Source organism: Carassius auratus, chromosome 25 (genome assembly GCF_003368295.1).
Source record: "Carassius auratus strain Wakin chromosome 25, ASM336829v1, whole genome shotgun sequence".
Taxonomy (NCBI): domain Eukaryota; kingdom Metazoa; phylum Chordata; class Actinopteri; order Cypriniformes; family Cyprinidae; genus Carassius; species Carassius auratus.
The window spans coordinates 15,924,001-15,944,932 of NC_039267.1; the positions used below are offsets into that span (position 1 = coordinate 15,924,001).

The 20,932-nt window shown below is 35.9% G+C and overlaps 2 protein-coding genes across 4 annotated transcripts; one reads left to right on the forward strand and one right to left on the reverse strand.

The window, feature by feature from the left end:
* The first annotated feature begins 775 nt into the window (after positions 1 to 775).
* On the forward strand, positions 776 to 2,616 carry LOC113043509 (beta-1,3-galactosyl-O-glycosyl-glycoprotein beta-1,6-N-acetylglucosaminyltransferase 3-like). Its single transcript, XM_026202946.1, has one exon. The coding sequence runs from the start codon at positions 1,061 to 1,063 to the stop codon at positions 2,444 to 2,446; it is 1,386 nt and encodes a 461-aa protein (XP_026058731.1). The 5' UTR covers positions 776 to 1,060; the 3' UTR covers positions 2,447 to 2,616.
* Positions 2,617 to 2,767: 151 nt separating this feature from the next.
* On the reverse strand, positions 2,768 to 20,417 carry LOC113043508 (BCL2/adenovirus E1B 19 kDa protein-interacting protein 2-like). 3 transcript variants are annotated; one of them, XM_026202945.1, is made up of 12 exons: positions 19,564 to 20,417; positions 12,631 to 12,726; positions 10,575 to 10,648; positions 10,277 to 10,462; positions 7,793 to 7,975; positions 7,203 to 7,305; positions 6,257 to 6,388; positions 5,855 to 5,941; positions 5,654 to 5,752; positions 5,342 to 5,377; positions 4,404 to 4,449; positions 3,637 to 3,762 (listed from the first exon to the last, which is right to left on the reverse strand). In XM_026202945.1, exons 1-11 carry the CDS (start codon positions 19,920 to 19,922, stop codon positions 4,437 to 4,439), a joined length of 1,368 nt encoding a protein of 455 aa, XP_026058730.1. In that variant the 5' UTR covers positions 19,923 to 20,417; the 3' UTR covers positions 3,637 to 3,762; positions 4,404 to 4,436. The 3 variants fall into 3 exon arrangements, with proteins under 3 accessions (XP_026058727.1, XP_026058729.1, XP_026058730.1); XM_026202942.1 differs by lacking the exon at positions 4,404 to 4,449 and having other exon boundaries at positions 2,768 to 3,762; XM_026202944.1 differs by lacking the exons at positions 4,404 to 4,449; positions 5,342 to 5,377 and having other exon boundaries at positions 2,768 to 3,762.
* Positions 20,418 to 20,932: the final 515 nt, after the last annotated feature.

Sequence of the window (20,932 nt, forward strand, 5' to 3'; positions counted from 1 at the left end):
CGTTAATCTTGCAGAGAGCTTGAGCGGGGAGTTCTTTGGCGTGAGTGAGCAGGAGTAAGTATTCTGATTAATTATTTTGTATAGTATTTTAAAATGTAACGCCAGTACGCCATATTAAGTTAATTGCCTGTGAGCTTCTCCTCCTGTCTGTACGGTAATGCGACAGAGAGCCGAGTGGTTATGACGCAATCGTTAGCCTATTTTTTACAAAAACTGTTTATACGGGGCTATAATGTAACACGGAAGGTAATGGAGCCCTTTATACATTTTCGTGTATCTTTAGAAATAAATAATGGACAAACAGAGTCTTTAAACGCCTCAGATGTAAAGTTATTCGCTGTCAAAGTGACGCCAAAATGAATGGGAGTTAATGGGAATGCTAACGCAAGTGAAGTTCTGATGGCAAAAGATGGCAGCCCCCAACCGACTTCAACTTCCGGTCGAGTTCCTTGCCCCTTTCTTGTTATGCGTTCAAGTCACGTGGGATAGATCGTATTTACGAGTTGAACGCACATCGAAAAGTCCCCAGTTTGCGAGTTAGGGGCGTGTCAGTGAAGACTATGCAGCGTCTGTATTGATGGTACATTTGTCGAAATGAATAATTATATATATGTATATGTATATATATGTATATGTATATGTATATGTGTATATATATATATATATATATATATATATATATATATATATGTATATGTATATGTGTATGTGTATGTGTGTATGTATATATATATATATATATATATATATATATATATATAATGCTGTCATAAAGTTGTAGATTTTTTTTGTGACAAATTACCCCACGTAATATGAAAACATGCTCTGCCGTTTGCACTACATCATAATTTTCTTTCTTTAAATACTTGTAAAAAAATTAAATAGATTTAGTAACCATAACTGTCTATACAGAAATTGACCTCATTTTGTTTTTGCCACTATAGCCCAGGAAAATACTTTTAATTAACCGCACAGGAATGAATGCTAGTAACCAGAGTTTTCTCATGGGTGACTACCTTGACTACTTTATACACCTGACTTTTGGTAGTTACATCTCCAGATGAACCTGAGATGCTGCTTCATATACTTTACTAATACAGTGGCAGTAGTTTCTTGCAGGTTGGGTTTCAAACTGAACATGAGATTTAATAAATCAAGGATTCTGAAAACAATTCTTATTATTTCATTGGGTACTACACCGTCCATCATCCTACTGAACTATCCAAGGAAGAACTGCCCTTCTAAGGGCAAACTGGAATTGAATCACTTACTAAAGCAGGATGTTGTAGAACTACAGGCTTGTTCTGCTATTTTCCAAGGAGACATGGATGGAGTGGACAAAGATGCTTTCAGGAAGTTCCTGGCCTCTAAAAAAAGAAAATCTTTGCTATCAGAATCATTCTACCTCAACGCAACCAAGGATTGTCCATTCTTCATCCGAGACAGAGGATTTCTGATGGTTTCTCTCAGTAAAGAGGAGAAAGATTTCCCCATTGCTTACTCCATGGTGATACATGAGAAGATCGAGATGTTTGAAAGACTCCTGAGAGCCATTTACACTCCTCACAATGTGTACTGTGTTCACATGGACCAGAAGTCTCCTGAGATCTTTAAAGAAGCAGTAAGGGCCATTACGTCCTGCCTGACCAACGTGTTTGTGGCCAGCAAACAGGAGCATGTGATCTACGCCTCTTGGTCTCGAGTTCAAGCGGACATCAACTGCATGCAGGATCTACTCAAGTCACCCGTCCAGTGGAAGTATCTGCTCAACACATGTGGCACTGATTTCCCCATTAAAACCAACGCAGAAATGGTTCAGTCTCTAAAACTCCTGAATGGAAAGAACAGTTTGGAGTCTGAGAATGTAGAGGGCAAAAAGGGTCGATGGCAGTATCATCACGATGTTACGAATGTTGTGACTCGGACAGATGTCAAAAAGTCGCCTCCACCAATACAGAGCCCCATGTTCTCAGGAAATGCTTACTTTGTGGTTTCAAGAGAGTTTGTGGAGCACATCTTCAAAAGCAAAGAGATTCAAAACTTCATGGAATGGGAGAAAGACACGTACAGTCCAGATGAGCACATGTGGGCTACGTTACAGCGGATGCCTTCAGTACCAGGATCCAGTCCTGCAAACGTCAAGTATGAACAGTCGGACATGAATGCAATTGCTCGTCTGGTGAAGTGGAGCTACCATGAAGGAGATCTAAAGAGTGGGGCTCCCTACCCACCATGCACTGGGATGCACAGAAGAGCAGTATGTGTCTATGGAGCTGGGGACTTGAAATGGATTGTGCAGCAACACCATCTTTTGGCAAACAAGTTTGACCCAGAAGTAGACGATGTAGCAATCAAATGTATGGAAGCCTTTTTAAGGTACAAAGCTATTTATGGTCAATCATTACTAACAGTTGAAATATCAGACATTGTTTTAGGATGCCAGTAGTAATACTTCACCCGTCTATGCAGTTAAAAAAATTGTCAGTGTTATTTATTCATTTGAATAGAAATCCTGTAATTTATTATTTAGTTTTCATTTAGCACAAATGGATAAATACAACTATATGCAAATGTATATATAAAAATTACCTTTGTTTTATATATATACATTTTTTTTTTTTGTAAAACATGAGGAACAAACTAACCTAAAACAAATTTCAGTTTTGTTCAAAAGGAGCCTGATGGAGTTTTTTCTTTTAATAAAACACTTTATGATGTCCTGTTCTCTGTAAGGGAAATGACACAACATTGAACTGTTGCGAGACCATTCACAAGGACAATGCGATTTTTGTGTGGAAGTTTACTTGCAAGAACATAAAGAAGAACCCCAACCCTCCCAAACCATTAATGAAAGTGAATTGAAGAAATGTTACTGGTGCAATACATTTTTGCTTAAATACTTTCGGTCTCCTTTGTACATTACTCCACGATCTTGAATCATACACCAAATCAGCAGTAAACAATACGGTGGCATAACTATGAGATGTTCAGTGAGCAGATGGCAAACAACGGCAGACTGTGGCCCTAAAAATAATGTTTCAATCATAAAAATATATTATGTTTTTCTCATTGATCGCCTTTTGATATAAATATAGATATTTAAATGTAACACAGAACATGCATCATCGACTAGTACGAAAACGGAGTGCCTTAACTAAGAGCAAGATACAACTGGAACTAGAACATGTTGACACTATCTACTTATTGAAATTTTACATATAAAATGTTATTAAAAGGTTTAAAGCAGAAATCAGATGCCATCTGACAAGTGTTTGGCACACAAATGCAACCGGGAGAAAAAAACACAAGTCACATAGCGTAACAGGCAGTCAAAACTTTAAAGGGACAGCTCACCCACGAATGAAAATTCTGTCATGATTTACTCACCCTCACGTTGTTACAAATCCATATGACTCTTGTTAGGAGCACAAAAGCTCCTCTTTTCCATTCAATGAAAGTGAATGGGGACCATGAATTTCAAAAAGAGCAGCCTGGACATTCTGCTAAATATCCTCTTTTGTGCCACACAGAAGAAAAAAAAGTCATGTGTTTAGAATGACACGAGAGAGCATAAACAATGACTGAATTTTCATTTTGTGATGAACTACTCCTTTAAAAGGCACTTTCATGACATCAAGATCTTGCGTTCTCCAGTTAAAAGTAACCCAGCACATTCGTTGATTCTTCCAGCTTCCCTCTTCGACTCACTCTGGCACTGCAGCGGTGGCTATCTCCACCTTTCCACGCACGTCCTGGTCGATCCTAAATTGGGAGAACAAATTATAACAATAGGAATCAGAACCAAATCCATACCAACAGTTCAGTTTGATGTAAAAAACGTCTTGGTTACATATTGTAACCCTCAGAGATGTCACGTCCCAATTCGTCGGTCATCCGATGTGACCGGCTGAAAGGGAACAACAGCCGTTTATACACAAATCAATACACAGACAATGTCACAAAAGATCTCATGACATTACACTCAAAGGTTTAGTCAAGGCAACTTTTTGATTGAGGTTAAAAACATCGTTATACAAACACAAGCAAAAAGATAATTTAAATCAATGAATGTAGAACTTAAGTCAGTTGATTCTGCATTGTTTATTGTACAAACTGCCACTGTATAAATTTCCTGAAGAAAATTTAACTGAAGCTTGTGCACAAGGAAGTTGCTATGGAGTGTTTGATGTGTGGAAAACCGTAATGCTCCGTCTTGTCCCGTGTGATCACCGCTGTGAGGTTTACACAATGCATTTTGTCACATGTAGGGTTGGACATGCAGTGAGCAGTAAGTATGTGCATTGGCCAGGCATGCATTTAAAAAAAAATGTGAACCACCCGTGACTTTACTGTTCACATCCTTCACCATAAAGTCTGTTTTACTAGCGTGGTTAATTACATACCATACTAACAGCGGCAGAACAGAGGACACGACGTCAGAATCTAAATCTGTGAGACGTTCATTTAAAACACAAGCAAGTTAGTGCATTTGGCCAAAAACCTGAATGAAATTTAAATTACAGCTACTGGATGATTCAGATAAGAGTTAAAAGCAAGAGATTTATTGAATTAGAGATAAATAAGTGTTTTAACAAGATAAAAATAATATATATATATATATATATATATATATATATATATATATATATATATATATATATATATATATATATATATATATATATATATATATATATATTTTATATAAAATGCATTCAGGATGACTAATTACAAGTTACATTATCTGCATAGTTTAAATAATGTGTTTAGTAAATAGGAAAGAAAAAGTGCAGAATCAGTTTTTTTCCTTTAAAAAAATCTTGTCTAATCCTTTAAACCCCACTGTACATTTTATCAAATAAAATTAAAGAAATGTATTTATTTTTTAAAAGTTTTTATTTAAAATAATTAATAAACTTGCATGCATTTTAACTGCTTTGGATGCTTTCTATTTTTTATGGTGAACAGCAAGAAAACTGGAACGGCAATAGCGACAGGACAAAAACGTCTCACCTCAGAAAAATTTAATAATAAAGGCCAATGCAGGAATTTTAGAGCAAGTCAGAGCATGTTTGCTTTAGAAATAAGTGACAAATTGTGCTCAATTGAGTTAAAGTGCAAAACAGCTGCATTTATAACGAATGATTATAGTTAGATGGCACACAAAATATTAAGCATCTTGATAACAATTAAAGAGGAAGCTAAAAAAAGCAATTTCTGGTCCAGTGACAAAGTGTAGGTGTGCACTTAATAAAGCCAAACGATTAATTGTTAGTTTCGTGCAATTCAGGCAAGGTCAACAGAGATACGACAGGGATCTCTGGAATGAAAATACAGATACCTTTTATGTTTTTTCCTATTTTTTTCTTCGTCAAACCTTAGAGGAAAGGCAGGAAGAAGGGTTAGGGCATAGAGAGTTTCTGAACAGCCAACAGCAGCTAGTACTTGGGAGCATATCAGACGTTCGGTAAAATAATTACAAAGCTAAAATCCTGCAGAGAGGAGAACAGTATGGAAACTTAAGTACGGATTCAGAAGGTAATCATTTAACATAGCTTGTCTAAACAGAGTAATGAACGGACAGTAGAAACTGATCATTTCCTGCTTAAAAAAAAAAGAAGGAAGCAGTAGGGCATAATAAAGGGATACTTACTGTTTAATGCAGTCTGGAATGGAAACGTACTCCATCGGGACGAGCTCAGCCAGGTCTGTCAGGCTAAACACATACTTGATTTTCTGGCTAAATTTTGAGCTGTAATTGGAAAACGATACATTGAATAATGCATTTATAAAGTCATTGCAGGACTTCAGTTCATATTAAAATATATCTGAAGGTAACTAGAAAAGGACTGACCTTATAAAAGGTTTTGTGAGGGCCAGGAGGGTGCGAATAAACCAGGATGGGTGCACTATTATCAAAGACTTCAAATTCTTCCTTAACCTGTATCAGAACATTGTGGTGCAAACATAAATGTAGACTTATTCATACTGAAAATAAATATTTCTATTAATACTATTTAGGAAACCGTACACAAAATAGATTAATATAATGCATTTTGATTTACATTTATTATCATTACTTTATTTTGTTCCCATACATTATAGATAGTTTAACATCTGTTTGTTTGATATTGCTTTTCTGGGTTATTTGGGGTTGGAACAAAATGAAGTTGAAGATAAAAACAGAATGAGCAATTTAAAGGGACAGTTCACTCAAAAATTAAGGGTGATAGTTAATACTGAATGAGATTCTCACCTTCGATCTATTTGCTGATAGCATTTTCTGAGCCAGCCCACACTGGGCATCCTTCTGCGTGAAGTGGCTCCATTCAGGTATACAATCATATAGTTCTCAGCTACAAGAAGCTCCAGAGTTCCTATGACATACCTGAATGACACACAAAACGTTAGTTGGGAAACCACATAAGATTTGAGGCATCAGGTGAGGACTTGTCCTAACAAACTTAAGGTGTGGCCACAATAGAGAAATTTGGGGCAAAAAATTCCCTCGGCTGTTGGCAATAGTGCAGTTGCTTTCAAACCAAGCAGCTTTCTGTTGGCATTGAATTTGCATGAGGAAGAAATCTTTCACATCACACACACAATTCCACATTCTTGTTGAAATGACTGGATTTCCCCAAGATAAAAAAAACAAATTCACCAAACAATGGTAAATGTGACTGCTAGACATGCTAGTTAAAGGGATAGTTCACCCAAAAATGAAAATGTTATGTTTATCTGCTTACCCCCAGGATATTTCCAAGATGTGGGTGACTTTTTGTTGTCATTTTGTTGACCAGATTAAAAAATGTACACAGGTTTTCATAAGTCCAAATTGAATTCCAATTGTGTTGGAAGCATTTAATAGCAACAAAATAAGTGCCTTAATTTCATCAGTGCTGTCTATGCAATACTTTGCAGAGACTATTCGGCAATGGATTGTAATGTAAAAACTTTAAAAGCTGATTATTGGAGTGCATTTTACAAGAAAATACTAATACTAATAATGCGTTACTTGATGTTTCTTTGTAATTAAATAGGGCAATGTATAGTAATTAAATAGGGATTAACTAGCAATTTCTGAGATAAAATAGTTTCTACACCAAATTTTTCCAATACGATCGCTTTACAGGACGTCTCTTATTGTTTTAAAGGGATATTGACCAGAATAAACCATGTGAAAACAGCCACCTAGAACTTACTTGAAAAGATTGTCCATGATGTATCTGTAATTCGGTTGATTGCTCTCAGGCATAAAGCAAACGGCAAAAACGATTATGGCATTCAATCCATCACCATAGTAACCTGAGAAAAGGGGAAGCATGTTTGAAAGTGGCTACTGGCAAACATGTGAACTTTAGCTGTGTTTTTACAGCAATTACGCAAGTTGACCAATCCAATTCATTTGAATCAACAGCTCTATGTCTGTGCAACTGTTCATTTTGTAACAACATGCAAAAGAAGCATACTGAATGAAAGCGACAGCTGTTAGAGGGCAAAAGGGAGGGGGAGGAAGTGGAAAAAGAGGAAATAAAGATGGGATCAGGCTCCTCTGACTAAGAGATGATCTGGAAAAGGTCTGTGGTGTTATAAATTACAATAAATGCCACAGTAATGCTCTAAAAGATAAGAAGCACCATTTTGAGAATCAGAATGCAGCTAAACACCATCAAACTGCTCTGAATGTTTTCAGTTTCACCCACTGACAAGTTGACTTCCTGAACAGAACAGAAAACATCCTTGTGTAGATAACAGACAGGACACATTGGTGTGGAAAGGTGCGGTCACGGACCTCCGTGGCTGATAACCCTCTTGTAGGGCTCAATGGCCTTCATGTCCACCCGGTGCTCCTGTTCTCCGATGCGGAAGACTCTCCAGTGACGGCCCTCCTCCCGTTCCTCCGTGTTGGTGAACTCTTGCACTGACTCCACTCCTTTACGCAGCAGGTCCGTGTTTTTGGGTTTCGGGAGGTCATCTGACAAGAGAAATAAAGGGTTTATTTGATTAAATAATGGTTATTTTTGAATGCATGTGCACTGTTTTCTTAAAGTGTTCAGTGCATTTATTTGATCAGGAATGATGCTTTGCTGATTCACAGCTCCAAAAAATAAATCAATAAATAAAACTAAATGAATAAATAAATACACTTGTCCTGTGGTCTTTCAATTCAGCAAACCCAACTATAAAACTCCTAGGAGCACAAAACAAGGTACAGATTAAAACTCTGTGTACTGGTTTCTGTATGCCAAAACAAGCAGCCAAACAAATGAGTATTAAACAAACAAAAAAAAAGCTACAATTTTTTTTTTTTTTTTTATTATAATTAATATATATATATATATATATATTTTTTTTTTTTCAATGAGACAATCACATACTACATTAGAGCATTGTTCCCAACACTGGTCCTTGAGGCACCTCAACACTGCACATTTTGCATGTCTCCTTTCTAGGAAATACCAATTTCAGGTCCTGGAGTCTGTACCAATTGGACTCATGACCTTAATTAGGTGTGTTTGATTAAGGAGACATGAAACGTGTAAAATGTTGGGGTGCCTCCAGGACCAGGGTTAGGAACAACGGCATTATAAAACCAAAATTGAACATTTAAGGTCATATAGATGTGTATTGAAGTATGACTGAAACTGTAAGTATTTTTGTATGTGCAGTGTATTTTCATAATTTATTTTATTTAAAAGTATGTAGCTGCTAGCTTAGCAACATGCTAATGTAAGACTATAGAAATCCAGTGCGGGTAACTTCTTTGAACTCTTCATATTAGACAAATTTGATTGGTATAATGTCTAAGAAGGTCCCTGCCTATGTAGACAGTAATTAACACAGCAGACAGCAAGGCAGCTAGCTAGGTTTTGAAACAGAGCTAATGCTAATACAACCCTACTTACATAGTTTTCACTAGTTTTCAATATATACATGATTTTAACAGCTCATTATAGATACATGATGTAAAAACCCTTTTGAAAAGTGCAGTTAATTATACTGAATGTGCATTTGTAGTGCACTTTAAAACTTTAAAGTGCGTTTAAAAAAAAAAAAAAAAAGTGTACTTTCAGATAACAATATTTATGAAATAAAAAGTAAACTCCCTTAAGAAAAATAACTATGGTTTAACTACAAATAAAACCCCAAAACATGGTTAATATAGTTTAACTATGTTGACTACAAATTAACCTTTGCTTTGTTACACTTAACCGTAGTCTGATCATAGTATCTGCGGTTGTACAAATGGTAATCATAATGCCAAAAAAAGAAGGGTTACTACTCTTTTACTATAATAAAACTCATAAGGGACTTTCAGGAGTCATATAATCATTCATCTTAAAGTATTTTAATGTGTCTGCTAACATACTAGAGCATGCTAAGTTCTTGATTATAATTTTAACTACAAAGTTAAAACATTTTAAAATGTAAGAAATGCAGTTATCGTTAAATTAAATTACATAAGACAAACACGATTCAAAAGAAAAATGAAAGTATATTTTCATTTTCCATAAATGCTTTCAGCAGAACAAGCAATGATGAAATTACAGATAAAGATGTACTAAAAAATAGATATACTGAAGTAGGTCAAAAATAAATAAATAAAAAGGTATGCTTTTTAAACAAATGCTAAAATGATAACTAATTTTCACAATGGAAGGCTGCTTTTGCCTTTAAATTCAAAGCGATTCATTTCAAGCATTGAAAAATAAAATAAAATTTAAAAAATGTAAAAAAATTGATCGGGACACCAAAATGAGGCTGATTAATAGGATCAGATCTGATGAGATTCAAGGAAAAAACATGCACAAATCAAAAATCCAACCATTAACATTCTCCACACAAAAACAATGGGTAACATCTGATTTGTTGTGCTGTATCAAACCAAACCAAAGGGTGATATAACAAAAAGGAAATGAAATCAATGCTGTAGAACTTGATCAGGGAGAAAAACATCCAGTCGGGTAACCTTACCACTAACCGCAGGCCAGCGGCCTGACGCAAACCAATGAGAAGAAACAATCCTTCCAGGAAAGAGAGAAGAGAGCAGCGGGACAGAAAAACAAAACAAGAACACACAATACTGTTTAACTAAGTTATTACACAAAGCCGGTCCCTGAAAAGATCTCTAATGTTAGTGAGTAAGGAACATTTCTTCAGGATTAGAAAGACATGAGTTTGAATGGCTGCACAATGACTAATTAAGCCGATTAGTTGCTGTTAGGATTACATAAAGTTAAACTATCAACATGTAAAGGTTCAACCACAGTCATACCTTCCCACTCAAACTCGTTGCTGTTGTCTGAAGGGGTGTCTATGTCGTCCAGGTCCAGTTCTGTACTATCATCCAGCTCATCTGAAAGGACTGAACCCTCACTGTGGTCTAGGTTTAGGCTGATGTCCGGAGCCAAAAGCTTCTTTTTGGTTTTCTTTGCACTGTTTAGTCCATAAGACTGTGAAGCTGCCATTGCAAAAAAATATTAATTGCTCATAATGTTTCCTGAGCTAGTGATACATGTATAGATGTCTCTACATATTCCATATATTTGAGAATGTCTATGATTAAGGCTTACCAGGTGCTCCTTCACCAGAAGACCTGGTGAAAAGCTCCTCATCAAGATGCATATCTTCCTCTTCTGGGAGTGGCCTGGCAAGCCAAATAAAACGCATTTGAAACTTATCGTAATATACTTTACAATCTGCTATCATTTAAACCAGGACCCATATTCACACAACATCTCAAGGCTAAAAGTAGCTCATAACTTGGCGATTTAGGAGAAAATCGCAAAAAATAATGGGCGTGTCAAACTTAATTTTTTTTTTTTTCAAAAGTTAATTCACAAAGCATTTTAGTGCTAAAACTAGCTTCTAAATCTGTGAAATTTTAGGAGTAAGGAAGAAAACTCCAAAGTCACTAAGACCAAATCACAAACTATCCTCCCTGCTGAAAACACTATCACAGAAATTCTAATGGTTTCCTCTACTAATACCATTATAAACATTACAAACAAACCACAACTTACCACAACTAACAAACCATTAAAACAATTAAAAAATGAATTAGGATTCAGTGGTTTTAACAAGCCACCTATAGAACGTAACCAATTACCAGTAGAGACCCACAGGCACCATTACATTTACCATTAAAACCAGTAAAATTTCCATTATAACCAGTAAAACCATAAAGAATCATGTTATGGTTTCTATTGTTTTATTTATTTATTTATTTTCAGCAGGGGTAATATGGCTCTTGCCGGCAATCTTCCTCGAAAAGTAAACATTTTTGAAACACTGCACATATACGTTTTCTCAAGCAGCTTTTTGGGGTTTTGGAGGTTATCCATTCCCAACTCAATTTTTCCTTTGATTATATCTTTGTTTTCATTAATAAGTTGGGTGAGAAGCTTTTCTTGCACTCATTTTGGTTTTCTTCTCCCCTGCTATGAATTTTAACATTAAAAAGGCTATTTAACCAAGTTTTTAATGGGGTACTTTGAGTACCCACAAAAAGTGCTACATAAATGTAACAAATTTATTATTATTATTATTATTATTATTATTATTATTATATTTATTTAGAGTGCAGATATTTTTTAATTTCCAAATTAAAATAAGAAAAAAAAATCAAATCAAATGGAATATCTTTAATTTGTCAATTGAGTAATCTGCAATAATTATCAATTAATAATTATAATTTATTAATATGATATTTTCTATAAAAATAATAATATTATAAATGGTTATTGTCCATTTATGCAATATACAATTTTTTAGGGGGATGAAAACTCAGCTCTGCATTTATTTGATCAAAAATACATTAAAAACAATAAAAATACAATAAAAATTTTACAAAAAGTATTACAGCTTAAAAAAACACATATTTCAAAATGCAATTTACCAGTATTCCTGTCATACAAAGCTGAATTTTCAGCATCATTTCGCCAGTCTTCAGTGTCACATGATCCTTCAGAAATCATTCTAATATGTTGATTTTTCTATTATATAGATGTTGAAAACATCAATAAATAATATTTTTGTGGAAAACATGGAAAGGACTTTTCAGGATTCTTTTGAAAAAAAAAAAAAAGTTAAATGGAACAACATTTATTTGAAATCGCAATTTGTGCGAATGTAAACGTTTCTGATTTTACTTTTGGGTAAGTTCAATGCGTCCTGGCTGAACAAAACTATTTTCTTCAAATCATAAAGGCCTCCTATAATGCAAAATCTACTTTTACACAGAGTTGGACATAAATGTGTGTTGGCAGGTTGAACACAACCACCCTACAATGATAAAAATCCACCCACTCCTTATTTGAAACCCCATTAAACCAAATCACCCCCACTAGGTCTGCCCTTTTGATTCTCTAAGCAATATGACATCACGTTGTTTAGGCCTCGCCCACAGTCTTTGACTGACAGCCCTGCATTCATATAGTTTTCTCCCTCAGCAGTTGAACACTGGCTCTCATCATTACATTATATTACATCTTGTAAAAAGGGTCTAATAGGTGCCCTTTAATGACCCCATCCATTTAAATGGTAAGGCATCTTGCAATTTATCATGAAAAAAAAACCCATTTTGGTCATACCACCCACCACTTTCATATACACGTCTTAACAGCCTACCTGGGGAAGTCCTCATCTTGCCACTCCTCCTTTAGCTCCACCCCTTCCATTCTCAGCCGTGCCTCCGTGGTAGCAACTGACTCCTGGTGCTCAAAACTGAAGGATAAAAAAAAAAAGAATGAACCATTTGGGAGCCATTCTGGCGTTAAAACAGCCCTAGTTCATAGCATGTTATTCACTCACTAAAAACCCAATACGTCTGAGTTGAAAGAAAGATTCCAGAAGTCCAAATCTGACACCGGCTGATTCATCACAGAGCTACAAACAGCTTTAGTAACTGAGAAATAGCTTCAAACTGCTTAATGCCACCACTGCACCTCAAGACACAGAATATCACAGCTTATGACACAAGAACAAAAATCCAACAAAAATGTGGGCCTCTTTGGTGAGTTAATCTCCAATACAAAGGCATGTAAACTCCTGAGGACTTGATACACATTGAATCATGTCACATACGAGATAAGTTCGATTATGAATGGAAGTAGGCAAAAGAGTTTCACCTTCTTTGGGGAAAGATTTGGGTGGTGACTGGAAAGGCCTGAAATTCTTGGAGTGTTCTCAAAAGGTCAAAATTATCACCGTAGAGAAGAAACCCGCTCTAATTTCTTAGAAATGCAGCAGATTAGGATGCCGCTCTTCTTAGAACTAAAGTCATTTCACAGTGAGATCACTCACAGGGTGCGACGCTTCTCAAATAAAGTATTAATAAACACTTGATCCAATGTTTGAAAATCTGTTATTCTGAATGTAACTCAAGAGCACAAACTACAGAAAACCGAATTCATTCTCATGAGCTTCATCCTCATGTTCAGACTGAAACAGACTGGGAAGCAAATGGGAGTAGCTCATTTCACATCGAATGATGTTTATAAGTTATAACATTGTTTGATGCAACTGCATGCCGTATTTTTATATAAACATAAACAAGACTAAGTTGTGGGAAGTTCGGGAATGCCTCCTATATAATGCTGAGTGTATTGCAAGCTGGGATACAGTATTCTATGCAGTGCACTCAACTGCATACTTTGGTAAATGCATATATATATATATATATATATATATATATATATATATATATATATATATATATATATATATATATATATATATATATATATATATTAGGGGTGTAACGATACGCGTATTCGCATTGAACCGTTCGGTACGAGGCTTTCGGTTCGGTACACGGTACGCATTATGTACCGAACGGTTCGTTGAACTAATTAATTATATCTGAAAAAAAAATAAAATAAAGTTAAATATAATGATTTGGTTCAACAAGGTAGCCAAATAACCCAAACGACGTAACAGGCAATGCCCCTGACACCCCCAAAGAAGAAAAAAACACCATCTTATATGTTTATGTTAGGCTACTCAGCAGGCGCTCGCTCACTCAGTACGCGCTGAAGGCTCGTTGCAAAATAGCCAATGCGTTTAACAGACCAGAAATAGAAGATCCTCCAATAACCAACAGGTCTGGTGTTTGGGTGCACTTTGGATTCCCTGTAAGCTATAATGGTGATGGCAAGAGAAGGGTGGATAAAAAAACAACGGTTGCATCTGCCAGCGAAAAAAAAAAAAAAAAAAAAAAAAACACCAGCGGGAATACTTGAAACATGTAAACTCATTTACGCCGACATCACCAGTGTGTCAGTATCTGGGAAAAGACAAAAAAAGGAGAAACATACACGCAAACAAACTATGCCTGCAGCATTTAGACAGATATTTCCAACTGACTCAAACAGGGCAAAAGACATGACAGCGGCGATTGGTAGGCTTACGTTACATTTACATTATAGCCGCGGATATGAGACCTTACTATTTACCGTTCACATATCATGCCTAAAAACGCGTGGAAACCGCTAGGCGCGTCATTCTCCTCCTTTCCAAAGCGCTAGGGCAGAAGCGCCCCTGAGGCGTCTGCCTTTGCTAACCAACAATGACGTGCTCTCTTCATGAAGATGCGGAAATTTCAGCAAAGGATAATTGGATTTGCAGCTCTAAAAATCGCTTGCAGTAGGCTAGCTCTGCTTCTGAATTTATTTCAAAATTGCAATCCATATACAACTATGATCAGCTGTTCCTTCATCTTGGCTGAGCTTTCAACGTTGTTACGGGAAAGGATGAAGCTGGTTAGTTCTTGTCACATGACCCGTGGTGCGCTTGTGGCATTCTGAAAAGTTGAGATGTTTTTACATTTTGCTGTATCTAAAACGTACCGAACCGTACCGAACGGAACCGTGACATCAGTGTATCATATCGAACCGGTTCACAATTGTAAATAAGTATAAAGAATGGCATTGGTTTTATTTTAGTGATAAAAAGTTTTTTAATTTTAATTAAACATTTTTAATTAGTATATTTTTGTGTTTTGCTTTGGTTCCGAAATTGGTACTGAGAACCATGGACTTTCACTGGTATCGGTACCGAATACTGAAATTTTGGTACCGTGACAACACTAGTATGCATGCACATTACTGTAAACAAAGTCAAACATCCTACGTCACATTCAACCAAGTTTTTCTAAGTAAATTTTGCTTTCATAATCTAAAAATATCTTGTATTCCCATCAACCGGTTATTTGCGTGTGTTTTGTGTGTGTACAGGCTGTTTTGTCTTCTGATTTTAATGAATAAGGCTCAGCAAAAGAGTCATTCATCCACCAGCTGTTTAGTCATTTCAAAAAGAGGCTGGCGCTCAGATGTGAGACACTGGTTAACTGAGGACGGGAGCTAATTGCAATGCCATCCATGTGGTATCCCTCATACTCCTCCAGGAGGAACGTCTCCCGCTCTTTATCCCACCCTCCCAGAAGAGATCTTCAACAGTTCACACTGTCGTGTCATGGGACACAACACCGCATGTTTCTTTGCTAAAGTATTGCATAAATAAATGAACACAAAAGAAGATCTTTTGAAGGATGTTTCAACTGTTTTTGGCCATGCAATGAAAGTCAATGGGGTCTAAAAGAACTTTAAACTCCACTGACTTTCACTGAACATAAACAACAATTTTCATTCTTGGGTGACATATTTCTGAGATTCTGAATGAGATTTTAAGTAAAGGATTCAAACTCTTAAACCTGTCATTATGAAGCAGAATCATAGACTTGGACTCAGATTAATGTACCTAATAAAGCTGCACACAGAGAATTATTATTATATATATATATATATATATATATATATATATATATATATATATATATATATATATATATATATATATATATTTTTTTTTTTTTTTTTCTTTTTTACAGTAACTATGTACACACCTGAGACTAAGCACATGACAATAGACTGTACACACCTAGACACTGTTATGAATGCATTACCTACAGGCGTATGTTTTGTATGTCACCACCACACCTACTTTAAGTGACAATAACCGCATTATATAATAATACACTGTTAGCACCATTTTGTATGTGCCTAAAAAAAACACTTGATTTTGGCGACTTTGCAATTTTCCAGCAGTAAACATTAGATTAATATTAAAATCAAACAGACTAAATCATCAAAATGTGTTCTTTTAGTATCTTTTTCATACTATCATAGCATTTTTTTCAAGATTTCAAAGTAGCTTTTTTATTATTTTTAAGTTTGTTGTGTTACTTGCTTTCGTCACTTTGATTAGTTTGTTTCAAATTTTCTATTTTGCCTTATTTTTTGTTTTTGTAAATTTAGTACTTATAATTAAGTTTCTACATTCCATTTTTTTTTATTATTCATATTTTAGTTTATTTCAGCTTTATTTCAGTTAATTGAAATTGTTTTAGATTTAACTCTTCAGAGTATTTTCTTATAATAACTTTAGTTATAGTTAGGGTTGAACGGCTCAGTTTGATGCAGTCAGTGTGCAAAACATTTAGTGAATTTATTTGGCCCCCCCTTCATGTGGTAGAAAGCTTAAAATGATTTTACTTCCAGTGAATCAAAATTTTAAATAATGTTACTTTTTTATAAGAGAAAAAAAGATGTAATAACAGGGTGGAGTAAAACGTGAGACACTACTAGATACCGCATTTTCAGTCATAAAATTATAATGAAATTAATGTCAATTGATTAGATCAAAATAACTATATTGTAGTCAGGGTTGGGGAGTAACGGAATACATGTAACGGGGTTACGTAATCAGGATACAAAAATCCAGTAACTGTAATCAGTTACAGTTAGGCCAAAAAAAACGTAGTAATCAGATTATAGTTACATTTTGAAAAAAGGGGGAATACTTTCGGGATTACAATGGTTTAATTTAAAACTAAATAAATCAGTATTTTGGCATAATAACACTATATTAAGCACAGCTTGATTAATGACTCACGCGAGTCACGTGTGCCACCCGTTGGTGCATGCGCAAATAACAGCTGTCTACAATCTCCTCCGACGCAGATTGAATCACTGCTGCAAAAACGCGTTAATTTCATGGAAATTCCGCTGCTATTTTGTTTAAAAATAAGAAATTGCAAACAACGTTGTACAGTGCAAACTGTGCCTTCCAGCAAAGAAAACACTTTCTTCATCGAAGGATTCGACATCCAACCTAAAGGAGCATTTGCACTTTTAAAAATTAGTTTTATATTTGCAAAGATAAAAAATAAATAAATGTTATTCTCTATTTTCCTTTTGAAGAAACATTTTCCATTGTCTAAACATTGTTCTTATATTTTCATAAAAAAAAAAATGAATTGTATTCTCTATTTACCTGTTGAAGAAACATTTCCTTAAAATTCTTTCTTATTATATTTTCTTCAAAATAAAACAAAATAATCTGTAATACCAATACCATGCACTAGATGTCTGTATAGTCCTTTACATATATATTAATTCAGGGCTGTGAAATTCTTAATTAATAAATGTTGTTGTTTTTAAAGAAATAATATTTGACCTTGAAGTAATCCAGAAGTAATCCAAAAGTAATCAGTTACATTACTTTCTTAAGGCGCGGTCACACTAGACTTTAAATGTGCAAAATTATTTCGGACGCCGCTGCAAATATGGGCGGGAGCAAGATAAAACGGTCTCTCCTCAATTATCACAACATGGATTAATATGTGCTCGAAAGCCTTTTATATTGTTCTCTCTCTCTCTCTCTCTCTCTCTCTCTCTCTCTCTCTCTCTCTCTCTCTCTCTCTCTCTCTCTCTCTATATATATATATATATATATATATATATATATACACACACCCTAAGCAATAAAACATTATAAAGCGTCCTCATTCAAATGTATCATATGTTCCTGTTTCCTGTTGACACTACAAACCATGCAGCTTCTTTTTTTTTATATAATCTTTTAAATATGTATTATATAAAATAGGACGGTGCTCTACAGCTAAAGTTATATAGCGCTTCCTTCATTTTTGAATTTCTGTATAGAGAGGTCACGCAGTGACGTATCGATCTTCTACTGGTCCCACACATAGACAGTAAAAGAAATGGACACAGCGACCCCATTGGAACTCAATTGAGACAAATGAAGCCCAGTTATAGCGTTTTTTAGCACTTCCGTTTCTGACGCGCAGACTCAAACGAAGCTTGACGACGTCAGCAACCTGTCTGACAGATGTAAATCTTCTAGTAGCTGTGCGTGCACACTGCCATCGTTAATCTTGCAGAGACGGCGAGCTTGAGCGGGGAGTTCTTTGTCCTGAGTGAGCAGGAGTAAGTATTCTGATTAATTATTTTGTATAGTATTTTAAAATGTAACGCCAGTACGCCATATTAAGTTAATTGCCTGCGAGCTTCTCCACCTGTCTGTACGGTAATGCGACAGAGAGCCGAGTGGTTATGACGCAATCGTTAGCCTATTTTTTACAAAAACTGTTTATACGGGGCCATAATGTAACATAGAAGGTAATGGAGCCCTTTATACATTGTCGTGTATCTTTAGAAATAAATAATGGACAAACAGAGTCTTTAAACACCTCAGATGTAAAGTTATTCGCTGTCAAAGTGACGCCAAAATGAATGGGAGTCAATGGGAATGTTAACGCAAGTGAAGTTCTGCTAAAAGATGGCAGCCCCCACCCGACTTCAACTTCCGGTCGAGTTCCTTGCCCCTTGGTCCCATATCTTCACGTGATGCGAATTCGCAGGTCAGAGTTCACTAAACTTGAACTTTGGAACGCAGCGAAATATTTTGCATAAGCTTGCGTTTCCGGTCTGACGCATTCAGATGCGTATGAATGGAAGTCAATGGAGAGAAAAGTGCAGTGTGACCGCCCCATTATTGTGTTACTTGGATTACATTACTGAATCCTTTTTTTATGAAGTAATTAGTAACTGTAACGGAATACATTTTTAAAGTAACCCTCCCAAGCCTGATTGTAGTATGATTTTAACTGTTGATACAGTCGAAAGGGGGAAGATATGCAGATTTTCACTTTTTAAATGATGGACTGGAGTGGTGTGGATTATTGTGATGTTTCTATCAGCTGTTTGGACTCTCATTCTGACGGCACCCATTCACTACAAAGGATCCAATGGTGAGCAAGTGATGTAATGTTACGTCACTCCAAATCTGTTCTGATGAAGAAACAAACTCATCTACATCTTGGATGACCTTAAGGCAAGTAATTTCTTAGCAAATTTCGATTTTTGAGTGAACTATTTGATTAAAACACCCATTCACTGCACCAGAGAGCAAGTGATGCTAAACTTCTCCAAATATGTTCAGATGAACAAACAAACTCATCTACATCTTGGATGGCCTGAGTGTGAGTAAATGTTAATTTATGCCTGAACTACTCCTTTAAGGAGAGACAAACGTTTGATTTAGTTAAAGCTTTTCTTGCTGCTAATTTCGTGTAGTCAGATTTAGTCCATCAGACCAAAAGCAGTCATAGGAGCCCAAAGTGTAGCATGTTCAAGGAATGTTAAAGTGACAGTCCTAAAGCATAGCTTGTTTTCGAGACACAGACAGTGTCCCCGTTACCTTCTGTTGTGTTCTTCAGGAGAGGAGAGTGTGTGCGGCTCTCTCACAGGAGTTGAAGTCTTCACGCCTTGTTTCTGTCTATTGTCTGGAGTCTCTTCCTGCGGCGTTTCTCCTGTTCGGACCGGAAGGTCTCCGTTCTCCAGCGGATCATCCCTTGCTCTGGAATCCTGAGGTGGATCTTCCTCGGAGTGAACCGATGGGGATGATAACGATAACGGGCTAGTTATGTTTCTGTTTTCTGGCGTCTCAGATGTCCGGCTGGGTGTGTCTGACTCTGGGTTACTTCTGTTGGCGTTCAGATCGCTCGAGTCTCTCTGGTTTGAGACTTCTCCAGTCGCTACTGCATCTGTGGCCATCATCGACGTGTGATCGATGACAATCGATCAGCAGAAATGCAAGAAAACAAGCGTTTGCACGAAAAACAAACCGTGGTATTCAATCAACATCGACTTCACATAGTCTTTGATATATCTGATTAATGTTAATACTTATAACAGACTGTGTGTTTAAAATGCAAGCATTGGTGTGGCCATATCAGGTATGTTGTAAAACAATCTTGCCCTTTTGAGTGAAGTCCCCGATGAGAGTGTGTTTAGAGGGCCAGCAGTGCGCAGTCTGACGCTTTCCTCTCCCGTTTCCTTCTAACAGCAAGGTTGCTGTCAGTTAAACACATATAACGTTGAGAAATGCGTGTCGATCAGAGCAAAGCGTTTAAACCGGTCAATAGCAGTTTAGAGGACGGTATTAATAGCTGACAAACTCCGTAGACCCATCTCATCTGTTGCTTAAACCGGCCGTCATTCTTCTTTTGGAAGCGTCGGGTAAATTAAAGTGAAGTCTGACTCAATAGCACACACAACATCCGGGCACAATGTTGATCGTATTCAAAATAAAAGTCTCCCGGGTTGATTATTAAAAGTCACGAATGAGCTCAGAAATGGATGTTAAGATTGAAGTACATATTAGTGCCAGCTTAATGGAAAAAGTACATTAACAATAACGTATTTCTTACTTTAGATTTTTTAAAGTGGAAAGTTTTAATGGGTGTTTATTAGATAATTGAGGGATGTGAGATTCAATTTGTGAAGAAATGTATTAAAATACTTTTAAAACGTTTTTTCATTATTATGGCGGGGTTATAGTTTACTAATACAAACAAATACAGAGCTCATTACTTGAGATAAAGTAAATGTGTCTGAAAATAAAAGAATATATAAAAACGTAAGCTTATTTATTTCTGATAGCTGACAGGGCAACATTTGTCATTTACATTTAATTTATCTTGATGTACCTACTAAAATAACTCAAACTACAACTGAAATAAAAATGAAGAAAACCATCCAGACATTTAAAAAACGAATACAAATAA

Excerpts from the sequence above, each read along its gene's own strand:
- LOC113043508 (XM_026202942.1), bottom strand. The coding sequence starts at position 19,922 with ATGATGGCCACAGATGCAGTAGCGACTGGAGAAGTCTCAAACCAGAGA. Across the intron at positions 10,649-12,630 it reads CAAGATGAGGACTTCCCCAG|GCCACTCCCAGAAGAGGAAG; the intron begins GTAGGCTGTTAA and ends TTGGCTTGCCAG. Across the intron at positions 5,753-5,854 it reads CTCACAAAACCTTTTATAAG|CTCAAAATTTAGCCAGAAAA; the intron begins GTCAGTCCTTTT and ends TTCCAATTACAG.
- LOC113043509 (XM_026202946.1), top strand. The coding sequence starts at position 1,061 with ATGAACCTGAGATGCTGCTTCATATACTTTACTAATACAGTGGCAGTA.